The sequence below is a fragment of the Mustela putorius genome, unplaced genomic scaffold (assembly GCF_011764305.1).
Source record: "Mustela putorius furo isolate JIRA1106 unplaced genomic scaffold, ASM1176430v1.1 tig00000596_pilon_pilon_pilon, whole genome shotgun sequence".
NCBI classification, from domain to species: domain Eukaryota; kingdom Metazoa; phylum Chordata; class Mammalia; order Carnivora; family Mustelidae; genus Mustela; species Mustela putorius.
Window position 1 is genome coordinate 16,651,157 of NW_025421428.1, and position 23,442 is coordinate 16,674,598.

Here is a 23,442-nt window from a genome sequence, read left to right on the forward strand (position 1 = left end):
CTATGTGAATATATCACGGTACACATGTATGGGTATGCAGGTGTCGTGTGTTTCTATACATGTGTGTATCTGTGTACAGGTGTGTTCAGATATGTGCACATTCTCTTTTCCTGAATGATTCTTGCCAGAAGCTTGTTCATTTTTTTCAACTTTCAGATTCAGCTGTTATTTCTCTATTTTCTGTTTGAAACGTGTCTATGCTTACCTTTATTATTTCCATTTTTCTCTTTTCTGTAAATTTAGTCTTCTTTCTTTTTCTTTTAAATATTTTATTTATTTATTTGACAGAGACACAGCGAGAGCAGGAATACAAGCAGGGGGAGTGGGAGAGGGAGAAGCAGGCTCCCCGCTGAGCAGGGAGCCTGATGCGGGGCTTGATCCTAGGACCCTGGCATAATGACCTGAACTGAAAGGCAGATGCTTAATAACTGAGCCACCCAGGCGCCCCCCTCTTCTGTTCTTTTTTAAGATTCTTGAGACAGATCTGTGCTTGGTTTATTTATTTTCAGTCTTCAAAAAAAAAAGAAAAACCAATCATTTAACTTTATGAATTTCCCCTTAAACATCCCTTTCACAGAACCCCATACATTGTAATATGTGGTATTTTCGTTGTTGATGGGTTCTAATTATTTGGTAATTTGTCTTTTTACTTTTTAGTTAATGAGTTATTTAGTTGTGCATTTTGAGGGTTTCTATACATATGAGTTTTCTTTTGCAGTGTGTTTTTATGTTTGTATTCTCATTTAAATACATTTATTGAATAGCGGAAGTGTGATAATGTGTTACTAATTCTTTGAAATTTGCTGAGGCTTTTTTGTAATGTAGGTTATGGGTAATTTTCTCTCTTTTTAAAAAGGTTTATTTATTTATTCAAGGCAGGGAGGGGCAGGAAAGAGGGAGAGAGAAACTCGAGCAGATTCCTTTTGAACTTGGAACCCATCACGGGGCTCCATCTCACGACCCTGAGATCAGACCTGAGCGTCAGATGCCTCTGCACTGACTGCACCACCGAGGCATCTTGGACATGGGCAGTTTTGAAAGATATTCCCATGTACTCAAAAAAGGCTTGTTCGTTATTTTTTGTTGTTGTTGTTTTTTTAAAGATTTTATTTATTTATTTGACAGACAGAGATTGGCGCAAGTAGGCAGGGGCGGGAGAGCAGACTCCCTGCTGAGCAGAGAGCCCGACTGGGGCTGGATTCCAGGACCCTGGGATCATGACCCGAGCCGAAGGCAAAGGCTTTAACTCACTGAGCCACCCAGGTGCCCCTGTTCTTTATTTGTTAGGGGCAGAGTTTGATAGGTGAGATAGGAAAGATGTAGAAGACTAGAACTCTGTGGTATATCAAGGCTGCTGATTTTTTTTAAAGACTTATTCATTTGAGAGAGAGAGAGAGAGAGAGCGCGCGCACATGTGTGAGTGGAAGGAGGGGCAGAGGGGGAAAGAAACTCTTAGCATCCTCCATGCCCACCACAGAGCCCAACTTGGGGCTCTGTGTCATGACCCTGAGATCATGACCTGAGAAGAAACCGAGTCAGATGCTTAATTGACTGAGCCACCTAGGAGTCCCAAAGCTGCTAATTTTGTTTTAATCTTAGGTAGCCTTACTGAGTTTTGGTATTCAGCCCTCCTCCTGTGAGAGGAGCTTTGCTTGACTTTTTGACTGTGTTGAAATCTGGGGTGATGACTTCTTTTATATCTAAAAAAAATTTTTTTAAAAATACTTTATTTATTTGACGAGAGAGAGAGACAGTGAGAGAGGGAACACAGCAGGAGGAGCAGACTCCCCGCTGAGCAGAGAGCCTGATGCGGGGCTCGATCCCAGAACCCTGAGATCATGGCTCCAGCCAAAGGCAGAGGCTCAACAACTGAGCCCCCCAGGCGCCACTGAAAATACGTTTATTTTGCCCTCACTCTTCATTGACAGTTTGGCTGGATATAAAGTTCTAAGGTCACCATTACTTTCTGCTGCTCTTGGAAGGTATAACTCGATTGCCTTCTGGCACGTATTTTTGCCAAAGTGAAGTTCTTTTTCTTTTCAATTATCCTTTTTCACTATTAGAAGATATTTTGTTTTTTCTTTTTCTTTCTGGCAACTTCTAAGGCTGTCTTTTTATCCTTGATGTTCTGCCATTCCTCCCTGTTTCTAGTCAGATGTATTTTCTTTACTCAATGGGTACTTGTAGTGCACTTTTGATTTAAAAGGTCATTTTTAGTTCTGTTAATTTCTCACCTGCTACCTCCTCCAATGTTGCTTCTTTGCCCTCTGCCCTGTTCTCTTCCACAGTTCACACCGGATGTGTGCTGAGCTTATGATCTGACCTCCGTTTTGCTTAATTTCTCTCTCTTATTCCTTCTTTGACTTCTTGATGTCTGCGGGCGAGTTCTTCAGTACTAGTCTGTGTACTATTTTCCAAATCACTCATGCTCTCAAACCATGTCTCCAGCCCAGAGTGTGATTTATTATCACTGTTACTGCTCTTTGTTGCCCAAACTGGCTAGTCTTTCAGATGCAGACCTGTTTCTGGCTGTGTTTGTTTCATATGTGTCAATTTTGTCAGAACAAAGTTAATCTTCCAGTAGTCAGTTTTGATAATTGGAAGTCTCTCGTAGCATTGAGTTTCTTCATGTGCTCTGGACTTCTGGTCTGAACAGATATTTCTTTTTTCCACTGAGAGTTTCAGCTCTGTCTCAAATTCTATTCTCGCTGCCATGTATCTCGAGCAGGGAGCACAGAGCCTTCTTCACCAAGAATCCGGGACACATTCAGCAGAACCGCCAGGACTGTTGGTGCATGGTGTGTAGAGCGAGGGGGGAGAGGACTCAGGGAAGCCCTGGTTTTGGCTGAAATAACATCGACGAGGAGTGGGAGCTGGGGAAGAAGCAAGGCTGCCGCAGGAATCAACGCTTAGTCACCACAGTGTAGCGGCTCTGAACTTTCTAAAGAAGTTCATGTTTCAACACTTTCAAACATTAACGTTTAAAAAATGGTTCTTTAATTATGTAATGCTTGATACACTTTCTGATAGCCAAGTGGAAAGGTTAAAAGGGCAGTTGGATGTATGAGTCCTCAGTTCTAGATTTGGGTTAAAGCTGTGCGATTAGGAGTGGAAAGCACGCTGTGGCATTCAGAGCCAAGGGGTAGATGCTGCTGGGAGAGAGCCCCGGGGCTTCCACCTCCCAAGTCTGGTGCACAAGGCAAAGGTGGCCGTCGAGACCTGGAGGGGCTCCTGGGGAGTTCAAGGGAAATGAGAGAGTTGGCCAAAGGCTGGAGAAGGAACCGTTTAGAGCAGGAGACTTGACCACCAGAGTTGGCAAGGTACGGGCTCAAACAGCATTTCAGGGGAGCGGTGTGGGTGAGCCTAACGGGGATGGGAAGGTAAGGTCAGACCCAGTACTGAGCCCCTGACTGAACTTTAGTATGAAGGGAGCAGAGAAACGTGCCGTGCTGCGAGGTGGTTCTCAGATCTTTTGTTTTCTGAAATAGAAGGCATCAGAATATGTTTTTCTGCCAACGGACTGATTATGACGGCTTTCCTGAGTCCCTGAAGCCTCTGTTCCACCTCCCCTGCCTCACACCGCTGTTCCCCTGAGAGAAGGGGAAGAGAGTGTGTGTGTGTCTGCTCAGCCTCCGCGTTACCCGTTTCACTCGTCCCCGTGTCTCTCGAGGCCGTTTGCCATGGGTCTAGGGTTGGTGTGGGGGCCTGGTTCTGGCTTGGGTTTAGCTGGAGGGCAGATTCAAGGCCAGGCCAGTCGTCAGAGACCAAGGGTCCTCTCAGGGTGATTCCTTCGAGCCAGAGGGATGGTCGCGCTGGAAGCAGCTGTTGCTGACATTACTGTGGGGACGCCTGAATTCAGTCCCTGACCCTTCCTGCTTGGCAGGTCCCATACCCTGTGCCTGCCCTGTGTTTGGACAGTAGGGGACAGAAGTGATATGGTGTCCCTGTTCTTGGGAGAAAGGATGTGGAGGGTGGGGAACGGGTTCTCTTACCTGAGTACGGAAGCCTCTAGTTCCCTCCTTCTCTTTCCTGCCAGGATCCTGGCCACGGCTGGCACTGACTTTGACCTGCGGACCCTGCGGGCTGTGCGTGTGCTCAGGCCCCTGAAGCTGGTGTCTGGGATTCCGAGTGAGTCTGGGAAGAGCCATTAGACCCAAGCCTGCCTGGGCTCCTGACCTCCTCCCCAAGCCTCACCACAGCCAAGGAACACACTTAAGGCCTAACCAGGGACCCCTTTGGCTCTAAGCTCAGGGCTCCTGACCCCCCGGGAACCAGGTGTGAAGAAGCCTTGAAATTCTCTGGGAAAGCCCAGAGAGTGGCCCAGTTCTTTTGCCTTGACTTGGCTTCCCCAGCTGGAAGCTTTATTCTCTTCACATTCTCTGCTCTATTTCTAGCTCTGCTTTGTTTTCTGGGGTTAAGGTACAGATGAGAGATTGAGCAAGCGGGTGGGCTGGTGCCTGAGAAGACAGCCAGAGGCTGCAAGAGACCCCCTGTTTTGCCTTAGGCTCGGCAGGGCCATGGTCACCCAAGGCCAGGTTAAGACATGCTCTTGGATTCTGCTGCTCAAGGAGCCAGGCAGGAGGGCCAGGGTTACCGTGGGGTTGGGTTTTTCTCAGAACCCCGGGTGGGCAGGGACTGAGAGCTGTGTCCCCCTGAGGCCACTACAGGAAAGCCCTCATTCTGCCCCAGGACCCTGCCAGGCGAAGGCTCAGGCCTGTATCTAAGAGCTGGGGCCAGGTGGAAAGGGGGTTGTGGGGTTGAGCCTCCCTGTGTGCTGGTTCCTTTGACCTGGACACACCCGTGCTGGGGGTTAGTGGTCAGACACTCCTGGGGGTGGGTCCCCTGCTTCACTGTCCCCAAGGAACTGTGTCTGTTGGGAACTCCTGTACGCAAGATCTCTTGCTCTCGGCCTCCCGAATCTTTTGCTTCTCCCTCCCAGCAACCCCCTCCCTTTCTCCTCAGGACTCTCTGCTCATTCCCCACGGAGCCCTCATAGTCCACTTCTCTCCCCCGGACTTTGTACTCTGACACCCTGCACCCTGCACCTTGCTTCTCCCCTGCTTTGGGACATTGTTCTGTCCACTTCCTTCCAAGGCTTATGCTTGGTCTCCCACCCCGGGGACTGTCCTGTTTGGTCCCCACCCGAGGACTCCCCTGTAAGTGCAGGCTGTTCCCCCAAACTCATGGTTCCCTGTACTCCCTGCTCATCCCCTACTTGGACAGTGCCCAGCGCAGCACTGTGCCCCGCCCCCCAGTGCTGCCCAGCCCAGGCTCTGGCTGGTCTGCCCGCCCGCCCCCCGACCAGCCCCAGCACCGCCCCCTCTGCTCTGACCTGCCCTCCGTGGCTGCTCTGGTCCAGGCTTGCAGGTGGTGCTCAAGTCCATCATGAAGGCCATGGTCCCGCTCCTGCAGATTGGGCTGCTTCTCTTCTTTGCCATCCTCATGTTCGCCATCATCGGCCTCGAGTTCTACATGGGCAAATTCCACAAGGCCTGCTTCCCCAACAGCACAGGTGAGGCCTGGCTGCGCCCCTCGGACTCATTCATCCTGGAGGCCCTACTTGGGAGTCCAGCAGACCGGGGAGCTCCTGTGCCAGTAGGGGACACACACCACCTCCAGGAAGGCACAGACACCTGAGCAGACACAGAAACGCAGTGATCACAGATGATAGTAACTTCTGGGGAAAACGAAAGGAGAATTGACAATACAGTAATTGGGGAGCCTGCTTCACGGAAACCAGCCTGGGAAGCCTGTCTCCTGAGATGGCCCCCGAGCAGCCGTCAGAGCAGTGAGAGGGACTGCTGGGCGGCTGCTGAGCCAGAGGGCTCCGGTTCCAGGGCCCGGTGCGTGCAGAGGCCAGGGTGAGGGACCGTGGGAGCAGAGGGGAGTCATGCAGGTTTCGAGGCTGTGGTGGGAACTCGGAGTCTTATTCTGAGAGAGGTCGGGAAGGCAGGGGAGGGCTCTGAGCGAGGCTGCTCCAGGAAGGCAAAGTCAGAAACAGGCTCGGGGAGGCCAATATCACGATCCAGAGAGATGGCTGCGGACGGGCTGTTTTGGTGGAGGTGATCAGAATGTGTGGGGTTCTGGGTGGACTTGTCAGGTCACGTCACTTGATGCAGAGAAAGCTCTTACCAAAATTTAAATCATTCATGATTTTAAAAAACTTCTTATCACAGCTGGTGGAAACATGTAGACTCTGCAGGGGCCGGGGCTGTGAGGCCTGGGTGCTGTGACCCCCAGCCACCCTCTGGGTTCCTGTTGGCTGGACTCTGAGCCGACCTGCCTGGTGAGCAGGGACTGCAGTGGCAGACTCCAGCTTGTGGTGGCTCCGGAGTGACAGGCGGATCTGCCGGTCAGGAGTCTTGGGGCGGCTTGGCTGTGAGGGAGAGGAGAAATCAGGGTGGCAGTGGTAGGAAGAATTGGATGTTAGGACTTTGACTTTTTTGATTTTCAGGTGCCTAAGTCCTGAGCCTGCCTCATCCGTGAGGGGCAGGTTCTAGCTGAGAAGGAGAGGTTGACGAGTAGTTCCTGGGAGGGTTGGCCTGAGCTCGGGAGGGCAGGTGTGGGCCTGGGGAGAGAGCCGGTGCTCGGAGGGATGGTGGGACGTCAAGGGAGGATTCCCACTGGTGCTCGATTCCTGCCCCCCTCCCTCCCCGTGATGAGGTCTCCGCAACCCAGGAACCCCAGCAGGGGTGGGAGCACGTGCGGTTTCGGGGCTCAGGGTCTGTGCCTCACTCTTCTCTTCGCAGATCCAGATCCAGTGGGCGACTTCCCCTGCGGCAAGGAGGCCCCAGCCCGGCTATGTGAGGGGGACACAGAATGTCGGGAGTACTGGCCAGGCCCCAACTTCGGCATCACCAACTTCGACAATATCCTCTTCGCCATCTTGACGGTTTTCCAGTGCATCACCATGGAGGGCTGGACCGACATCCTCTACAATGTGAGTTGTGAGTTGTGCCTTGGCCCTGGGGCCGTGGACGGGCCCTGGAGCTCCTGCAGCCTCATTTGGGGTGATGTATCTGACCTAGGAGCCTCTGCCCAACCCCAAGCTCCTTTGTCCGCTGTAGTATGAAATCTAGGCCCCTTCCTTCAGAGGGCTCCAGCAACTTCCCACTGTCCACTCACACTCTTGGCCTTGGTCCTAGAGTCTCCGGGCAGCTTCTTGTATGAGTGATGCTGAGGGCCGGGCGGACACTTCTAGAGATGTTGCTGCTGCTGATCATTGAGTGGCCACGGCGTGGTCCCTCAGGTCCCCTGCAGGCTCGCTGTCAGGCCCCGCATGAAGTGTCTCCTCCCTGTTAAGTCACAGAATCATCTCGAGAAACCCATTGTCCAAGGAGGAAACTGAGGCATGTGGAGAGCTTGTTGAATATGCTCCAGCCCCTAGGACTGGTGGCAGCTTGCTGGGAGCTCCTAGCTATGCCATCCCTGGCGGGGTTTTCAGGATGGAGTGAGAGGCAATGAAGCCTGCTGGCCTCTCCCTCTCCTGAGGCTGCCTGGGGAAGACAGGGCAGGGCCACACGCTGCACGGAGCCGACATGCAGGGAGACCTCTCCGATGATACTGGGGACCTGGGGTCAGAGTGTGTGTCTTGCACATTCGTGTCTTCTGCTGCATCTCTCTGGCACTGTTTCCTCTTGAACGTCTTGCCCATGAGAGTGCCTGCCTGTCACAGTGGTGTATATGGGGCAGTCTGGGCTGGGGCCCCTGACGAAGCTGGTCTAAGGCCCTCGCCTGGTGACCTGTCTCGCTCCTGCCTCTCTCCACGTGAAGCTCTTCCTGGCAGACTCTGCCATGAACGCTGGAGCACAATGCTGTTTGCTTTTTTGTGTGATGAACCCCTTGCTACCTTCTACCCACTGAAGCCCCACGAGCTCCCAGGGCATGAGCACGATTAAATTAGGCCCCTAGGGGCTCTGGGAGGTAGAGAGAGAAGGTACACACAAGCTGGGACTCTTGCAAGGTTTGGCCGGCAAGGCACAGCTGGTTGATGGCTGTGTTCTGGATGGCGTGGGTGTGCCCTGCGTGGGTACTGTGGGCGGAGGGTCCGGTGTTACCACACACTTCACGCCAAACTTGCCACTTGTACGCTGGTGTGGGGTTTGGGCGACAAGCCCCTGAACCCTGTGCTCCCCAGCCTCGAGCCTGGGAGGAAATGACGCGGTGTAGTCTGGTGGCATGATGGATGGGAGGAAAGGGACAGATGGGACCCTTTGCCCTGCGCCTCCTCCGTGGGTTCACAGAGAGCGGGTAGGTCTCAGGACTGGGTATCTAGCAGACGTGTGGCAAACGCTCACTGGGCTGGCACAGGGAAGACGAGGAGTTAAGAGAAGCTGGCCCAACGTCCCTTGAGCCAGATCCCCTCTCGGAGTGCGAGTCGCCATCTCACAACAGGCTCTGTTCGACTGAGGAAAAGAGGAACAGGCACAAAGGCAGTATGAGGGGTTTTGCTGTTCTTTTCCTGCAGCCAATCAAGGAGTAATTTCCCAAAGACAGACCCTAAAATAGCTCTGAGCTGGCCACATCCCCGCCAGCCCCACCTGAACAACAGAAACCTAGAGCAGGGTTCTGCAGCGTTCGGTGCCCGCGGGACTTGGCCTTCGGCCCAGGTGACTCAGACTGGTGGGTCTGTGCCCTGTGGGGGAGGGGCTGCACGGGAGCCTGACCCTAGGGCAGGAGGCTGTGGTCCAGAGAGCCACAGATTCCTCAGACAGGGGTTTGCCTGGGACCCACTCTCTGGGCACTCCCCGAGATGTTCCTCGCACCGTGGCGAGCAGGAGGCCTTCAGTAAAGGCCTGACAATGGCCAGTGCTTTGAAGACGACGGAGGAGGATGAGGAGCGGGGAACCGCGTGAAAGCAAGGCCTGGTGAGGTCTGGAAGCCAGATATGCAGGTGCTGTGGGATTGTGCTCTGGAGCTTTGGTGAGGCACCAGGACGCCGTGACGGTGGTGAGCTGTGAGGCTGGTGCCCACGGCAGGGTCCAGGATTGGGGTCCACTCTGCACACTAACAGGAGGATTGTTGAAATCACACGGGGCTTTTAAAGGGGGATCTTTGGAGAGAGAGTGTACCCCTCTCTTCCAGGCCAGTGAGTGCAGCTTTTATGGTCCTTTCCGATGTGTCATTGGGCAGGAAGGCCCGAGACCGTGCCTGTGCGTCAAGGGAGAGCCATTGGCCTGCAGCCGTGGGGTGGACGGAGAGAGACGGAGAACATGCTTGTTGCTGGGAACGGGAGAGGAGAGTGTGTGATGTGAGTGCCTCTCGCCGACCAGCTGTGGCCCAGTGGTGGGGGCAGCCTGGAGCCCTTTTAAATTCTGACCAGGGGAATGATGAAGTCTCAGCAGAGAATGTCTGTTCCGAACGGACTGCTGACAGCCGCTGGAGGTGGGTGGGGGCGTCCCCGACGGGAGGAGAAATGGCTGGCCTCAGTTTGAAAAGTAAGTGGAGTCAGATGGGTCCTAAGTGAGACGCGTCCGCAGGAAATTGTGTCAGGCCCAGAGAGATGCGATGGTCTCGGGACAGTGCCATGCGCGGCACAGTTCGCCTGTCCCCCCCTGCTTTCCCTCCCCTGCTTGGATAGTGGTGGGGTCAGTAGCCCGACAGCATACGGAGGAAGAAGGAGCAGGGGCAGGTGTGGAGGGGCGAGGACGGCCCAGCCTCCACCTCCCAGTGCAGGCTGCTGAGAGCAGATGCTCCTGGTGTAAAGCGTGCCATGAAGTTCGTTGCCAGCTGGGACTAGACTCGTAGTTGCTGGATCGATGCTGTTTTCTCCTTGAAGTGATTGCAAAGCCTTCGGTTACCCAGGAGTTATCGGACGTCGCAGGACTGACCCCCATTTCTGCCCACGAGCACGAGTCCGTTCTGTCGCTCTCGCCGGCAAGAACGACCCGGAGACGTGATGGGTGGCAAGCTTCTTTATTTGTTCGTTTTCCTCTCTCGCTTTTCTCTCTTCCACAGGCAATCTCCCCACTATATATATATCCACCGCCTCGGCCAATCACCGCTCTAGTTACGCGCCCCTCTCCCTGATCACGCAGTGCGCACGGGCTCACCCATGTATACCGTCAGCCAATCAGTCTCGCTTCGTCAAAACCCGGGCACTTCTGCATACGTGACTCCTTGCATCTATTGCATGGCTCTCCACAGCTCCCCCTTTTTATTTATATTTTATGGCAGGGATCGTGCCTGTCTTAGGTTGCCAATCCTCAGCACACATGCTTACCCATCATCGGGTACTCTCCCTGGTCGAAGAGCCCCTGTCTTAGGTTGCTATGGTGTGGGATCAGTCTTACCCGTCTTTGACTACCGATCTAGCATACTTAGCCATATCTGGGGGGAGGTACCAGCTTCAAGAGCCATCATGGCTTGAACCATGAGGTGTTATTGTCGTTGATTGCGACGGACACGGCCATACACCCAACGTAACATTAGTATGTTAGCTGTGATTAAGAGAACAGCCATGGCACCAAGTCCGGCCCACTGTTTGAGGAACGAAACAGATTGCTGTAACATTTTTTTCCACTCACTAACAGGTGCAATACAAGATCAACCCTTTGATTTACAATAAGGATCCCAGCATGCAAATGTCCGTTAATTTGTTCTTGCGTAGCCAATGCTTCAGCGACCATTCCTGTGACGTTGTTGAGCGCAGCTGCTGTCTGTACTGAGGTTGTCAACGCTACCGCGGCAGCAGTAGCAGCGGCGGCGGATGCTGCGATAGCTGCAGTAATGGCTGCTGTTATTCCAAAGTCTCGTTTATGTCGAAGCAGCACCGGCAGGTTGTCGGGGTTCACCTGTACTGGCATCGGGATATACGTCGGTATCTTGGCTATTACTGCCGAGTCTCCCACTGTGGTGTTCCAACATTCTGATAGCAGACAATTCTGGGACTCACAAGAGAGACTAGATGACTTGTTAATAGTAGAAGCATTAAAAACTATGAAGAGAAAGGGAGCTCTAACACAGACGGGCGTTGGTGAGTAACTTATGTGCTTAGCTGAGGTGCAATATCCCAAAGATGATGTTATTCAAGCCATTACCATGGAAGAACTAAAGTCAGCCCTTTGAATTTACAACTGAAGTTTGCAAAACTGATACTCTCCAAGAAAAAACAAAACAATTTTCTTGCTGTCTTACGATTTCCAACTCTTGTAATGCCTGGAGACTGGGAGATTTCTCCTCCTTATCTGCCTCTCTTTCCCCTATGTCCTGCAACTCGCTATCTGAGAGTCCTTCCGAACTTTCACTTTCAGAGTCGGAGTCTCGGGAGGACCCTTTACGAGACTCCTCCTTTACCTGCTCCAGAACCTCCCCTCCCTGGTACACTGCTCGCTTCAAGGGCTCTCGAGGAGACTGTAAACACACTCTCACCAAAGACCACACGGCAAGGGTTCCCGAAGTTACAGATGGGCATCGTTTCAAGTCCTCCCCCAGGTGCTCCCACTGTGGTATATTCAGGAGCCCCTCCTCTATAAACCAGGGGGCAACTTCTCCTACTTCTCTCAAGAAAGCGCGGGCTGTTTTCGTTTTTAAACGGGTACCATTTGCCTTAAGGATATCCTTTAGAGGGCCCTCCATTCTACACCTAGCAATCTCGTTTCCCATCTCGGGAAAACTTTTTCTTATCGTCCCTGAAGAACTTTACAAAACAAGCATATTTCCAATCGTCTTCAGGGAACCTCCCTGTCTCTAGACAGTTATTGGTGCACTCCTTACCGTATCGTTGCTCTACCTCGTCACCTCTCCGTGGCGCGGGCGAATTCCCGGGTTTCGGCACCACTTGTCGCTCTCGCCGGCAAGAACGACCTGGAGACGTGATGGGTGGCAAGCTTCTTTATTTGTTCGTTTTCCTCTCTCGCTTTTCTCTCTCCCACTTGCAATCTCCCCACTATATATATATCCACCGCCTCGGCCAATCACCGCTCTAGTTACGCGCCCCTCTCCCTGATCACGCAGTGCGCACGGGCTCACCCATGTCTGCCGTCAGCCAATCAGTCTCGCTTGGTCAAAACCCGGGCACTTCCGCATACGTGACTCCTTGCATCTATTGCATGGCTCTCCACACCGTTCAGATGGGCTGTCGGAGGGAAGCGAAGCTGGTCTGTGAGGGTGCGCAGGACTCCGGGTGTCTGTGGGGCCAGTCACCTGACGGCTGCTGCTGGGCATTCCGACACGGGGGGGCGCCGGCTGCGTGTCACAGCCGGCGCCGACGCCGTGCGGTGTCGGGGCAGGAGGACCCTAAGAGGGTGTGACCTCCCCGCTGTGAAGGGTGGTACCTTTCCTTGAGAAGGGAGACTTGGGAGCCAGATCTTTGCTCGGTTTCGTTTCCATGGGTGGTCGCGGAGCCCAAGGACCCAGCTTTGGCCACAGGCTGTTTCAGAGAGCCACTACCATGGGAGGGACACGCCGAGTGCACGGCCGGGTGTGTGACGGGGAGCTCAGAGGACACGGCGGGGCTGAGGGGGTCTGTCTGAGGTCAGGGCAGTGTTCAGCGTTATGAGAGGATGCGACTGTCTTGGCAAGGAGCGTAGAAGGAGAAGCCAAGAAGGCCGAGGACGGCCTGTTCTTGAACGCGGCTGCTGGGGGTCTCCAACGTTCAGAAGCCAAGTAGGAAGGAAGGGGCGGCCAAGGGGACCAAGGTGGAGCCCCTGGGGCGGGCTGGGAACACCACCAGGGGCTGGGGAGAAGCAGAGCCAGGAAAACAGTTTTCAGAAAGCCACCAACCAGGTCTGATGCTGCTAACTGGGCGAGAGCAGTGTCCAAGGTGGAGGTAGAACTGTGGAACGTGCCGGAGAAGACAGTGTGGGATGAGGACAGCGGCCGGCATCTGGCTGTGGCCGGGAGCCTCCCAGGGGGCATCGTGGGAGGGACCGGCAGGGGAGACGGGGATTGTTGGAGGTAATTGAGGGTTTACATGCCGTTGTCGGAAGTCTGTGGAGCGGTCACCTGTGTCCTCTAAAGATGCAGGGGGCTCGTACCCCAACCAGAATGCTGAGCCTGACCCAGTGGGGACACAGAATGTTCCATTCCGGCAGGACCCCCGGTAGCCCTTCTGTACCCACGCCCCCTTCTCTCTTACCCTTCCCCCACGCCCCTCCAGGAACCACTAATCTGCCATCGCTGTCTCTTCAGGGAGGTTAGTAAAGGGAGCCGTATGTGCGTTACTTTTGGGGTTGGCCACTTTCACTGACGTGATTCTTGGGGGATTCGTGGGGATTATTGGGTGTGGCCGACGTCACACCCTGCCCGGCACTCGCGTTACAGGACCTCTGGACTGTTCCCAGTTTGGGGCTATTGAGAGCTCAGCTATTGTGCACACTTGTATACAGGTTTTCTGTGCAAACGTAGCTGTCATTTCTCTGGGGTAAATGCCTAAGAGTACAGTTTCTGGGTTGTACAGTAGTTGCATGTTTACTCTTTTAAGGAATTAGAAATTTCCCAGAGGCCTGTGTTCTTTTACACGCCCACCAGCCGTGTGCGACTTGTCGTGCCCTTGCCAGTGTCTGACGTTCCCACTGTTTTTACCTTCAGCCGTCTGGTGAGTGTGACTCTGGTGCAGCCCGTACCTCTGAGGGTGGACGGTGCTGGTGTTGTTCCGTGCTCATTCGCTGTTCGTGTGTCTTCTCCGTGAAATCTCTCTTCATACCCTGTGTCCACAGTCTGGATTGTTATTTTACTGTGGGGTTTTTCTGTCTTCTAGAAACCATTTCTTTGTCAGATATGTGACTTGCAAATATTTTTTCCTAGCCATTAACTTGACTTTTCATAGTCTTCACCGGGTCTTTCACAGAACAAGCATTTTTTTCCCCCAGAAAAATCATTTTTTATTTTGATAAAGTCCAGTTTATCTACTTTTCCTTTTGTGCATTGGGCTTTTGGGGTCGAGTATAAAAACTCTTTGCCTAGTCCTAAATTCTGAAGATTTTCGTCTACTTTTTTTAAACAAAAGTTTAATTGTTTTACATTTAACATGCACTCTGCCATCCATTTTGAGTTAATTTTTATATGAAGTGTGAGGTTAGGCTGAGACTCTCCTCCCCACGTCTCTGCCGTCTTCCCTTCCGTCCTTACTTTCTGAGCTTACGGATGTCTGGGTCCTCACGTACCCTTGTTGAAAAAGCTGTATTTTCTCCACGGAATTGCTTTTGCACCTCTGCCCAAGAAGTTGGCTGGGTTCTGTGTGGGTCTGTTTCTGTTGCTTTCCTGTTTAAAGCAAGTTCTACACACAATGTGGGGCATAAGCTCAAAACCCAAGGTCAGGAGTTGTATGTTCCTCTGACTTTGCCAGGCAGACGCCTGTGGGTCTTTATCTATTCCAGGGACCTATGTGTCCCTCTCACCAAAACCACGCAGTCTTCATCACGGTGGCTGTGATGTAAACAAATCACCAGGTAGGCTGATCTTTCTCATTTTGTTCTGATTGAGGGGATTGCGTCTTCACCGAGCCGGGCCTTCCGATCTGGAACATGGTGCATCTCCGTTTACCTCGGTCCCCTCTCGTTTCTTTAATCGGAATTTTGTGGTTTTCAGCGTACAAGGCCTGTGTATGTTCCTATGCCCTCTGGCTCCTTTTCCTGCCTTGGTCTGGAGCTGAAACTTCCAGTGGTGTGTTGGATACGAAGGGGGGGAACAATCCTATTTCCATGCTCTGAATCATAGGGAAAAAGTTCAATATAATGTGAACTGCAGGTTTTTTTGTTTTTTGTGGATGCTCTTTATCACACGGAGGCATGTCCTCTGTTCCTCCTTTCTGAGAGGTTTTATCATGCGTGGGTGTTGAATTTTATAAAATATTGTCTCCACATATGATAATGTGATATTTTCTTTAGCTTGTTAATGTGGTGGATTACACTGACTGACTTTGGGATTTTGAAACAGCTTGACATCCCTGGAATAAACCCCACGTGTCATGGTATACAGTTATTTTTATATATTGCCCAGTGCTATTTGTTAATATTTCATCGAGGGTTCTGGCATCTATATTCATGGGGCTTTTGGTCTGTAATTTCATTCTTTTTTGAATTGTCTTTGTCCTGATATTAGTATGAGGACAATACAAGATTTAGAAAATGAATTAGGAAGTAGTTCTTCCTCTTCCATTTTCTAGAAGAGATTTATATAAGTGGTATTGTTTCTTTTTTAGAGAATTGGTAGAATTCTATAATCGGGGTCTAGAGATTTCTTTTCTTTTCTTTTTTTTTTTTTGAAGATTTTATTCATTTATTTGAGAGAGAGAGTGACGGAGAACATAGGACAGGAGAAGTTCAGAGGGAGAAGCAGACTCCCTGCGGAGCTGGGAGGCCATTGCAGGACTTAATCCCAGCACTCTGGGATCATGACCTGAGCCGAAGGTCTTCAGCTTAACCCACTGAGCCCCCCAGGCGCCCTAGAGATTTCTTTTATGGATTTTTTTTTCAAATAACCCTTTTTGAGATATAGTTCGCATATGATAAATTTTAACAATTTAAAGTATATAGTTAATGGTTTTTGTATGTTCATAGGGTTGTGTGGCTGTCAACATTACCTAATTTTTGAAGATTTTTTTCAACTAAAAAGGAAACCCCGTGTCCTTTAGCATCACGCCGCAGTCCCTCCCCCATCTCCCATCCTTTAGCCCCTGGCAACCACGAATATATTTGTCTCTGTTAATCTATCCCAGACGTTTCCTCTAAATGCGGTCATAGCGCATGTCGACCTTTGTGTTTCTAAGGTCTGTCCATGTTGTAGCACGTGGCACTATCTCACTGCTTTTATTATCAAATATGATTCCACTGAGTGGGTATACTGTTTGGTTTATATTTCATTAGTTGATGGAAATTTGGATCATTTCAACTTTTTTTTTTAAAGATTTTATTTATTTATTTGACAGAGAGATCAAAAGTGGGCAGAGAGGCAAGCAGAGAGAGAGAGGAGGAAGCAGGCTCCCCGCTGAGCAGAGAGCCCGATGCGGGACTCGATCCCAGGACCCTGGGATCATGACCTGAGCCGAAGGCAGAGGCTTAACCCACTGAGCCCCCCCCAGGCGCCCCTGGATTGTTTCAACTTTTTTATATCATGAATCACGTTACTGTGAACAAATGTGCACAAGTTTTGTGTGGAATATGTCACTTTCCTTACGTATTTGCCTAACCATGGACTTGCTAAATTGTGTGGTAACTGTGTGTGTAGCCGTCTGAGGGGCTGCCAGAGTGACTCCCACAGTGGCTGCAGCACCTTCCATCCCAGCAGGCGTGCACAAGCGCTCTGAATTCTCTGTGTTCTCCTCGACACTTGGTGTCATCTGTCTTTTTAAAATTTAAGCAAAAGTAAAATTTAATTTTTAAAGTAGTCATGCATTCATTCATTCATGATGGAAGTGATTTCTCTTATTTTTTACAGCGTTTTCTTAGTTTCAGGTGTACAGTAGAGTCATTCAGCACTTCCACGCATCACCCTGTGACCGACGTGATGAGTGCGCTACTGAATCCCCATCCGGTTTCACCCATCCCCCCACCCGTGTCCCCTCTGGCAACCAGCACTTTGTTCTTTATAGTTAGGAGTCTGTTTCATGGTTTGTCTTTCTGTTTCTGTTTCTTTTTTTCTGTTTTCCATTTGTTTTGTTTCTTAAATTCCGTATGTGGGTGAAATCATATGGTATTTGTCTTTCTCTGCTTGACGTATCTCACTTAGCGTTACACTCTCTAGCTGCATCCCTGTTGTTGCCAGTGGCAAGATTTCATTCCTTTGTGTTTAGATGTGTCACATCTTCTTCACCCATTCGTCCATCCGTGGACACTTGGACTGTTTCCATACCTCGGCTGTTGTAGATAACGCTGCTGTAAACATTAGGGTACACGTATCCCTCTCAATTAGTATTCCTGTAATTTTGGGGGTAAATACCCATAGTGCGGTTGTGGGGCTGTAAGGCAGCTGTCTTCACCTTCTGGAGGGACGTCCATATTGTCTTCCACCATGGCTGCGCCAGCCTGCATCCCCACTAACTGCGCGAAGGCTCCTTTTTCTCCACATCCTTGACAACATCTTGTTAAGATTTAACTTAAATTTAACCAAACACCCATGAAGTGAAATGGTATTTCATCTTGGCTTTGATTTGCATTTCCTCTAACGACTTATGATAATGAGCGTTTTTATGTGCTGATCGCACCAGTTATATGTCTTCTTTGGAGAAATGTATTTTCAGATTCTTTCCCCATTTTAAAATTGGTTAATTTGTCATTTTGCTATTGACCTGTAATTTTTCTCTATATGTTATGATGTTAGACATTTACCAGATAGATGATTTATAAATACATTCTCACATCCTGTGGGTTGTCTTCTCCTTTTCTTGATGGTGTCACTTGAAGTACAAATGATTTCTATTTTAATGAAGTCCCATTTTTCTGCTTTTATTTTCACCATGTGCTTTTGGGGTTATAGCTAAGAATTCATGACCTAACCCAAAGTCATGAAGATTCACTTCTGAGTTTCCGTTTAGTTTGGTAGTTTTTGTCCTTGTCTTTAGCTCTCTGGCCACTTTGACGTAATTTTGCATGTGGTGTGTGGTAGGGATTCAGCTTCTGGTGGTCTTAGCACCGTTTGTTGAAAAGACTTCTCTCCTCCGTTGCATTGTCTTGGCATCCTTGTTAAAAAATCAATTGATCGTTAGTGTAAGGGTTTATTTCTAGGTCATCAGTTCTAATCTATTGATCAATATATCTGCCCTTTTTAGGGGGAATGTTTTGAAATTTCACTTTCCTTAATAATTATAGTACGATTAAATTTAGCTATTTTATACTGGATGAGTTGTGCTAGTTTGTGTGTTTTGAGAACTTGCTCTGTTTCATCTGTGTTGTCGAACGTACATCGACATTCCTTCATTGACCTTTCGATGGCAGCTGGGTCTATGGAGTGATATTCCCTGTTTCATTCATGATGTTGATCATTTGTCTTCTCTCCTTCTTTCTTAGTCAGTATTATTGGAGGTATGTCAATTTAATAGTTTTTTTTTAAGAACCAAATTTTTAAAAAAGATTTTTTTAATTTATTTGAGAGAGAGAGAGAATGAGAGAGAGACAGCGCATGAGAACGGGAAGGGTCAGAGGGAGAAGCAGACTCCCTGCCAAGCAGGGAGCCCGATGCAGGGCTCAATACTGGGACTCCAGGATCATGACCTGAGCTGAAGGCAGTTGCTTAACCCACTGAGCCACCCAGGTGCCCCAAGAACCAGTTTAAAAAAATTGATTTTTTCTATTGTTTTTATTTTCAATTTTGTTGATTTATTCTCTTATTTCTCTTCTCTCCTCTTCTCTTCCCTTCCCTTCCCTACCTACCCTTTCCTTCTTTTCTCTTCTTTTTTTTCCTTCCTTTTCTTTTCTTTTGAAGCCCAGTGTGGGTTGAACTCACGACCCTGAGATCAGAATATGAGCTGAGATCACGAGCTGGATGCTTGGCCGACTGAGACACTCAGACCCCTTTGTGGTCTTACATTATTATTTACTTGCTTGGGAAGCTTTTGGGCACTGTGTTTTTTGAATACTTAACAGCCTTCTCCTCTTCCTCCTGTATTCTGCTGTTCTGATGACATGAATCTTAGATCTTTTGTTATAGTCCCACAGGTTGTTGTTCTGTTGTTTCTTTCTTGTTTTTGTGTTTTATTTTTAATTTATTATTTATTTATTTGTAAAGATTTTATTTCCTTATTTGACAAAGAGAGAGAGAGAGAGAGAGAGAGAGAGAGAATGTGCACAAGCAGGGGCAGAGGGAGAGGGAATGGCAGACCCCCTTGCTGAGCAGGGAGCCCGATGCGGGGCTGGATCCCAGGATCCCAGGATCACGACCTGAGCCAAAGGCAGATGCTCCACCAACTGAGCCACCCAGGTGCCCCTGTTTTTGTTTTTAAAGTCAGGTTTCTCTCTGCTTATCAGACTGGGTAACTTCTGTTGTTCTCTTTTACTGTTCACGGATTCGTTCCTCTGTCTTCTCCATTCTGTTGTCGTACTTTTCCATTTAAAGATTTTATTTATTTGACAGACAGAGATCACAAGTAGGCAGAGAGGCAGGTAGAGAGAGAGGGGGAAGCAGGCTCCCCGCTGAGCAGAGAGCCCGATGCAGGGCTCGATCCCAGGACCCTGAGATCATGACCTGAGCCGAAGGCAGAGGCTTAACCCACTGAGCCACCCAGGTGCCCTGTACCTTTCCATTTAGATTTTTATTTTGATTATTGTGGGTTTTAGTTCTAAGTTTTTCACTTGGTTCTTCTTTGTATCTTCTATTTGTTTGCTGATACAATTCCTTTGCTGAAACTTTATATTTTTTGAGTGTGTTTCAAGTGTGTACATGGTTATCCTTTGAAGCATTTTTATGATGGCTGCTTTAAAATCTATGTCAGATACTTTTCTCATCTTTGTCTCTTAGTATCATCAGTCATTTGTATCAGTCAGGTTCTCCAGAAATAAAGAACCAATAAGATGCATACGTATGTATGTGTATATAGATATGTATGAAGACAGAGAAAGAGAGATTGATCAATTGATTGTTAGGAATTGGCCTTTGTGAATGTGGAGTTTGGCAAGTCCAAATCGGCAGTTTAGGCTGGCAGATTCCAGACCCTGGAGAGACAGGGGTGCAGTCCCAGTCCAAAAGCCCGCAGGTGGAGACCTGACAGAGCCAGGGGTACAGAGGAGGTATGCGGGCAGTCTCCGAGAGAACTCCCTTCTACTTGGAGGAGTGGCGGGCTTTTTTTCTTTTCAGATCTTCAACTGATTGAATAAGGTCCACCACCTTATGGAAGGCAATCTGCTTTACTCTAGCCATTAAAATGTTCGTCTCATCCAAAAACACATTTGTGGAAACACCCAGAATAATGTTTGATAAATATCTGGGGACCCTGTGGTCCAGTCAAATTGACACATAAAATTAACCATCATGGCATCTATTGATCGTCTTTTTTCATTCAGTTTTTGCTTTTTCTGGTTTTTGGTATGGCAAATAAGTTTCAGCTGAAAACTGAACACTTTTGGTGTTTTGTCAGGAGACCCAGATTATAAAAGTCACAAGGTCTGGGCGAGATGCCCTTCTTTGCATTCAGTTTTTGGATCATGCCTGAGTGCTGGCTTCTGGCTGAAGCCCGGCCCGTGGTGAGAACTGTTCCTTGGGGACTTGTGGCTTGCTCTTGATATGGGGGGAATAAGGCATGGGACCTCACAGCCTCTGAGCTGTGGAGACTGCTGCAGTCAGAAAACCAGACTTGGGCCTGGGGCCCCTGGGCTTTATTCAGGAGACATGTCTGTAGAGCTGACTGGTTGTCCAGTAGCCTGGGAACACAGGGGAGGTGTCCGAGCAGAGGCTGGGCATGCAGCCTTCCAGGTTTCGGGGGAGCCTCTGGCTCCCTGGAGCAAATTCCTTGGCTTTTCCTCTTGGCTGTGCAGAGACCAGGAGTGCTAATTGTCCTTGGTCCTTTGAGAGCTCCAGGGCAGCTTCCAAGAAAGTGCTGTGGGATTGCTTGGTCATAGGGCAGTTCTATTTTCAACATTTTGAGGAACCTCCATGCTGTTTTCCAGAGTGGTTGCACCAACTTGCATTCCCACCAACAGTGTAGGAGGGTTCCACTTTCTCCGCATCCTCGCCAGCATCTGTCATTTCCTGACTTGTTGATTTTAGCCATTCTGACTGGTGTGAGGTGATATCGCATTGTGGTTTTGATTTGTATTTCCCTGATACCGAGTGATGTGGAGCACTTTTTCATGTGTCTGTTGGCCATCTGGATGTCTTCTTTGCAGAAACATCTGTTCATGTCCTCTGCCCAATTCTTGATTGGATTATTTGTTCTTTGGGTGTTGAGTTTGATAAGCTCTTTATAGATTTTGGACACTAGTCCTTTATCTGATATGTCGTTTGCAAATATCTTCTCCCATTCTGTCAGTTGTCTTTTGATTTTGTTAACTGTTTCCTTTGCTGTACAAAAGCTTTTGATCTTGATGAAATCCCAATAGTTGATTTTTGCCCTTGCTTCCCTTGCCTTTGGCGTTGTTCCTAGGAAGATGTTGCTGCGGCTGAGGTCGAAGAGGTTGCTGCCTGTGTTCTCCTCAAGGATTTTGATGGATTCCTTTCGCACATTGAGGTCCTTCATCCATTTTGAGTCTGTTTTCGTGTGTGGTGTAAGGAAATGGTCCAATTTCATTTTTCTGCATGTGGCTGTCCAATTTTCCCAGCACCATTTATTGAAGAGGCTGTCTTTTTTCCATTGGACATTCTTTCCTGCATTGTCGAAGATTAGTTGACCATAGAGTTGAGGGTCTATTTCTGGGCTCTCTACTCTGTTCCATTGATCTATGTGTCTGTTTTTGTGCTGGTACCATACTGTCTTGATGATGACAGCTTTGTAATAGAGCTTGAAGTCCCGAATTGTGATGCCACCAACTTTGGCTTTCTTTTTCAATATCCCTTTGGCTATTCGAGGTCTTTTCTGATTCCATATAAATTTTAGAATTATTTGTTCCATTTCTTTGAAAAAGATGGGTGGTACTTTGATAGGAATTGCATTAAATGTGTAGATTGCTTTAGGTAGCATAGACATTTTCACAATATTTATTCTTCCAATCCAGGAGCATGGAACATTTTTCCATTTCTTTGTGTCTTCCTCAATTTCTTTCATGAGTACTTTATAGTTTTCTGAGTATAGATTCTGTGCCTCTTTGGTTAGGTTTTTACCCTAAAGATACAAACGTAGTGATCCAAAGGGGCACGTGCACCCGAATGTTTATAGCAGCAATGTCCACAATAGCCAAACTATGGAAAGAACCTAGATGTCCATCCACAGATGAATGGATCAAGAAGATGTGGTATATATACACAATGGAATACTATGCAGCCATCAAAAGGAATGAAATCTTGCCATTTGCGACAACATGGATGGAACTAGAGCGTATCGTGTTTAGCGAAATAAGTCAAGCAGAGAAAGACAACTATCATATGATCTCCCTGATATGAGGAAGTGGTGATGCAACAGGGGGGCTTAAGTGGGTAGGAGAAGGATCAATGAAACAAGATGGGATTGGGAGGGAGACAAACCATAAGTGACTCTTAATCTCACAAAACAAACTGAGGGTTGCTGGGGGGAGAGGGGTTGGGAGAAGGGGGGGGTTATGGACATTGGGGAGGGTATGTGCTTTGGTGAGTACTGTGAAGTGTGTAAACCTGGCGATTCACAGACCTGTACCCCTGGGGATAAAAATATATGTTTATAAAAAAAATATATTAAAAAAAAAAAAAGAAGAAAGTGCTGTGGGGCCAGGGAGGCAGGTCTGCTGCGGGTCCTGGCACTCCCCCAGCCCCGGAACACTCCCTGCCTAGGCCCTGCCAGGTATTTGAGGAGGGGGTGAGGGTATTTCTGCAGCAGGGGCTGTGGGTCTTGCCACCCGTTTTTTGCTCACCTCCTTCTCGCCTGCAGACGAATGACGCGGCTGGCAACACCTGGAACTGGCTGTACTTCATCCCTCTCATCATCATCGGCTCTTTCTTCATGCTCAACCTGGTGCTGGGCGTGCTCTCTGGGTAAGCAGCCACGTGGGCTTGTGCGTCGCCTGCCCTCCCGTGTCCTCAGGCTGAGGGGCAGATGCTGCGGTCGGACGTGGGTGCGTGTGATGTGGGGAAGGTGAGGCCTGGCCTGGCCTCATGGCGCCTCTCTGTGCTGGTCCCTCCTGTCGTCCTGAGCGCGGGCCACTCTGTCCTTTGTGCTGCTGTCCTGGACTCTCCCTTCACTATCCCCTGGCCCTGGCCTCCTTGTCTCTATTCCACCCTTGGCCTTCACCCTGTCCCCTGAGATGGGGGAGAGACCGCTGCTGGAGCTCACCTGAGTCCATTGTGTGGTTTTGGGGCAGCCCCGGAGCCTAGAGGGTCCCTCTGCTGCTGTAGTGGAGAGTGATGGCGCAGCCCCATATGCCGACTGTGGTGGTCACTGGGCTCTCCACCCCAGCCTTGACCCCTGGCTTGCTCCTCCTCTCCAGACCCCTTTCTGTGCTGAGCTCCTCCAGGAGTGAACAAGGGAGGGTGAGGGCGGGGATTCCCTCCTGGAGAAAACGGTTTCCTGACCCCACATTGTACTTGCCTGTCCTGCATGGGGCAGAGGCTACAGAAGTGGTGTGTACTTGGGGGCACAGGTGGGGCTGGTGTTTGGGGATCCTGCCTTCCCATCAGTCTGGGGAAGCTGGGTCAGGAAGGCCTGGCCTGCGCTTGGTCCCACACTAGTATGATACCCCCGGAAGACTAGAGGAGAAATCTCCATCCTGCCTACTCTGGAGTTTCCTGCTCAGGCCTGGGGCTCCAGAGGTGGGCTCAGGGAGAGGCTGGTGGACCAAAGGGCCTGGAAAAGAATAGCCACTGAGAGGTCCGTGTAGCCAAGGCCTGCATGCTCTGGCTCTGGAATGTGTCCTCTGCCTCAGTCCTCTCCTGTAAGGGGTATGTTAC

At 49.6% G+C, this 23,442-nt stretch overlaps 1 protein-coding gene across 9 annotated transcripts in view; it reads left to right on the top strand.

Annotated features, from left to right (window-relative positions):
- The window catches only part of CACNA1B (calcium voltage-gated channel subunit alpha1 B), a 185,349-nt gene that overhangs the window by 28,943 nt on the left and 132,964 nt on the right, over positions 1-23,442 (top strand). For all 9 annotated transcript variants that reach the window (XR_006607487.1, XM_045082838.1, XM_045082843.1 and 6 more), the window contains exons 4-7: positions 4,037-4,128; positions 5,360-5,512; positions 6,750-6,940; positions 22,427-22,530. Coding sequence is in view for 8 of the 9 variants with exons in the window: in XM_045082838.1 (XP_044938773.1) it covers positions 4,037-4,128; positions 5,360-5,512; positions 6,750-6,940; positions 22,427-22,530 (540 nt within the window). In the remaining variant the exon portion in view is untranslated. The remainder of the gene's footprint in view (positions 1-4,036; positions 4,129-5,359; positions 5,513-6,749; positions 6,941-22,426; positions 22,531-23,442) is intronic.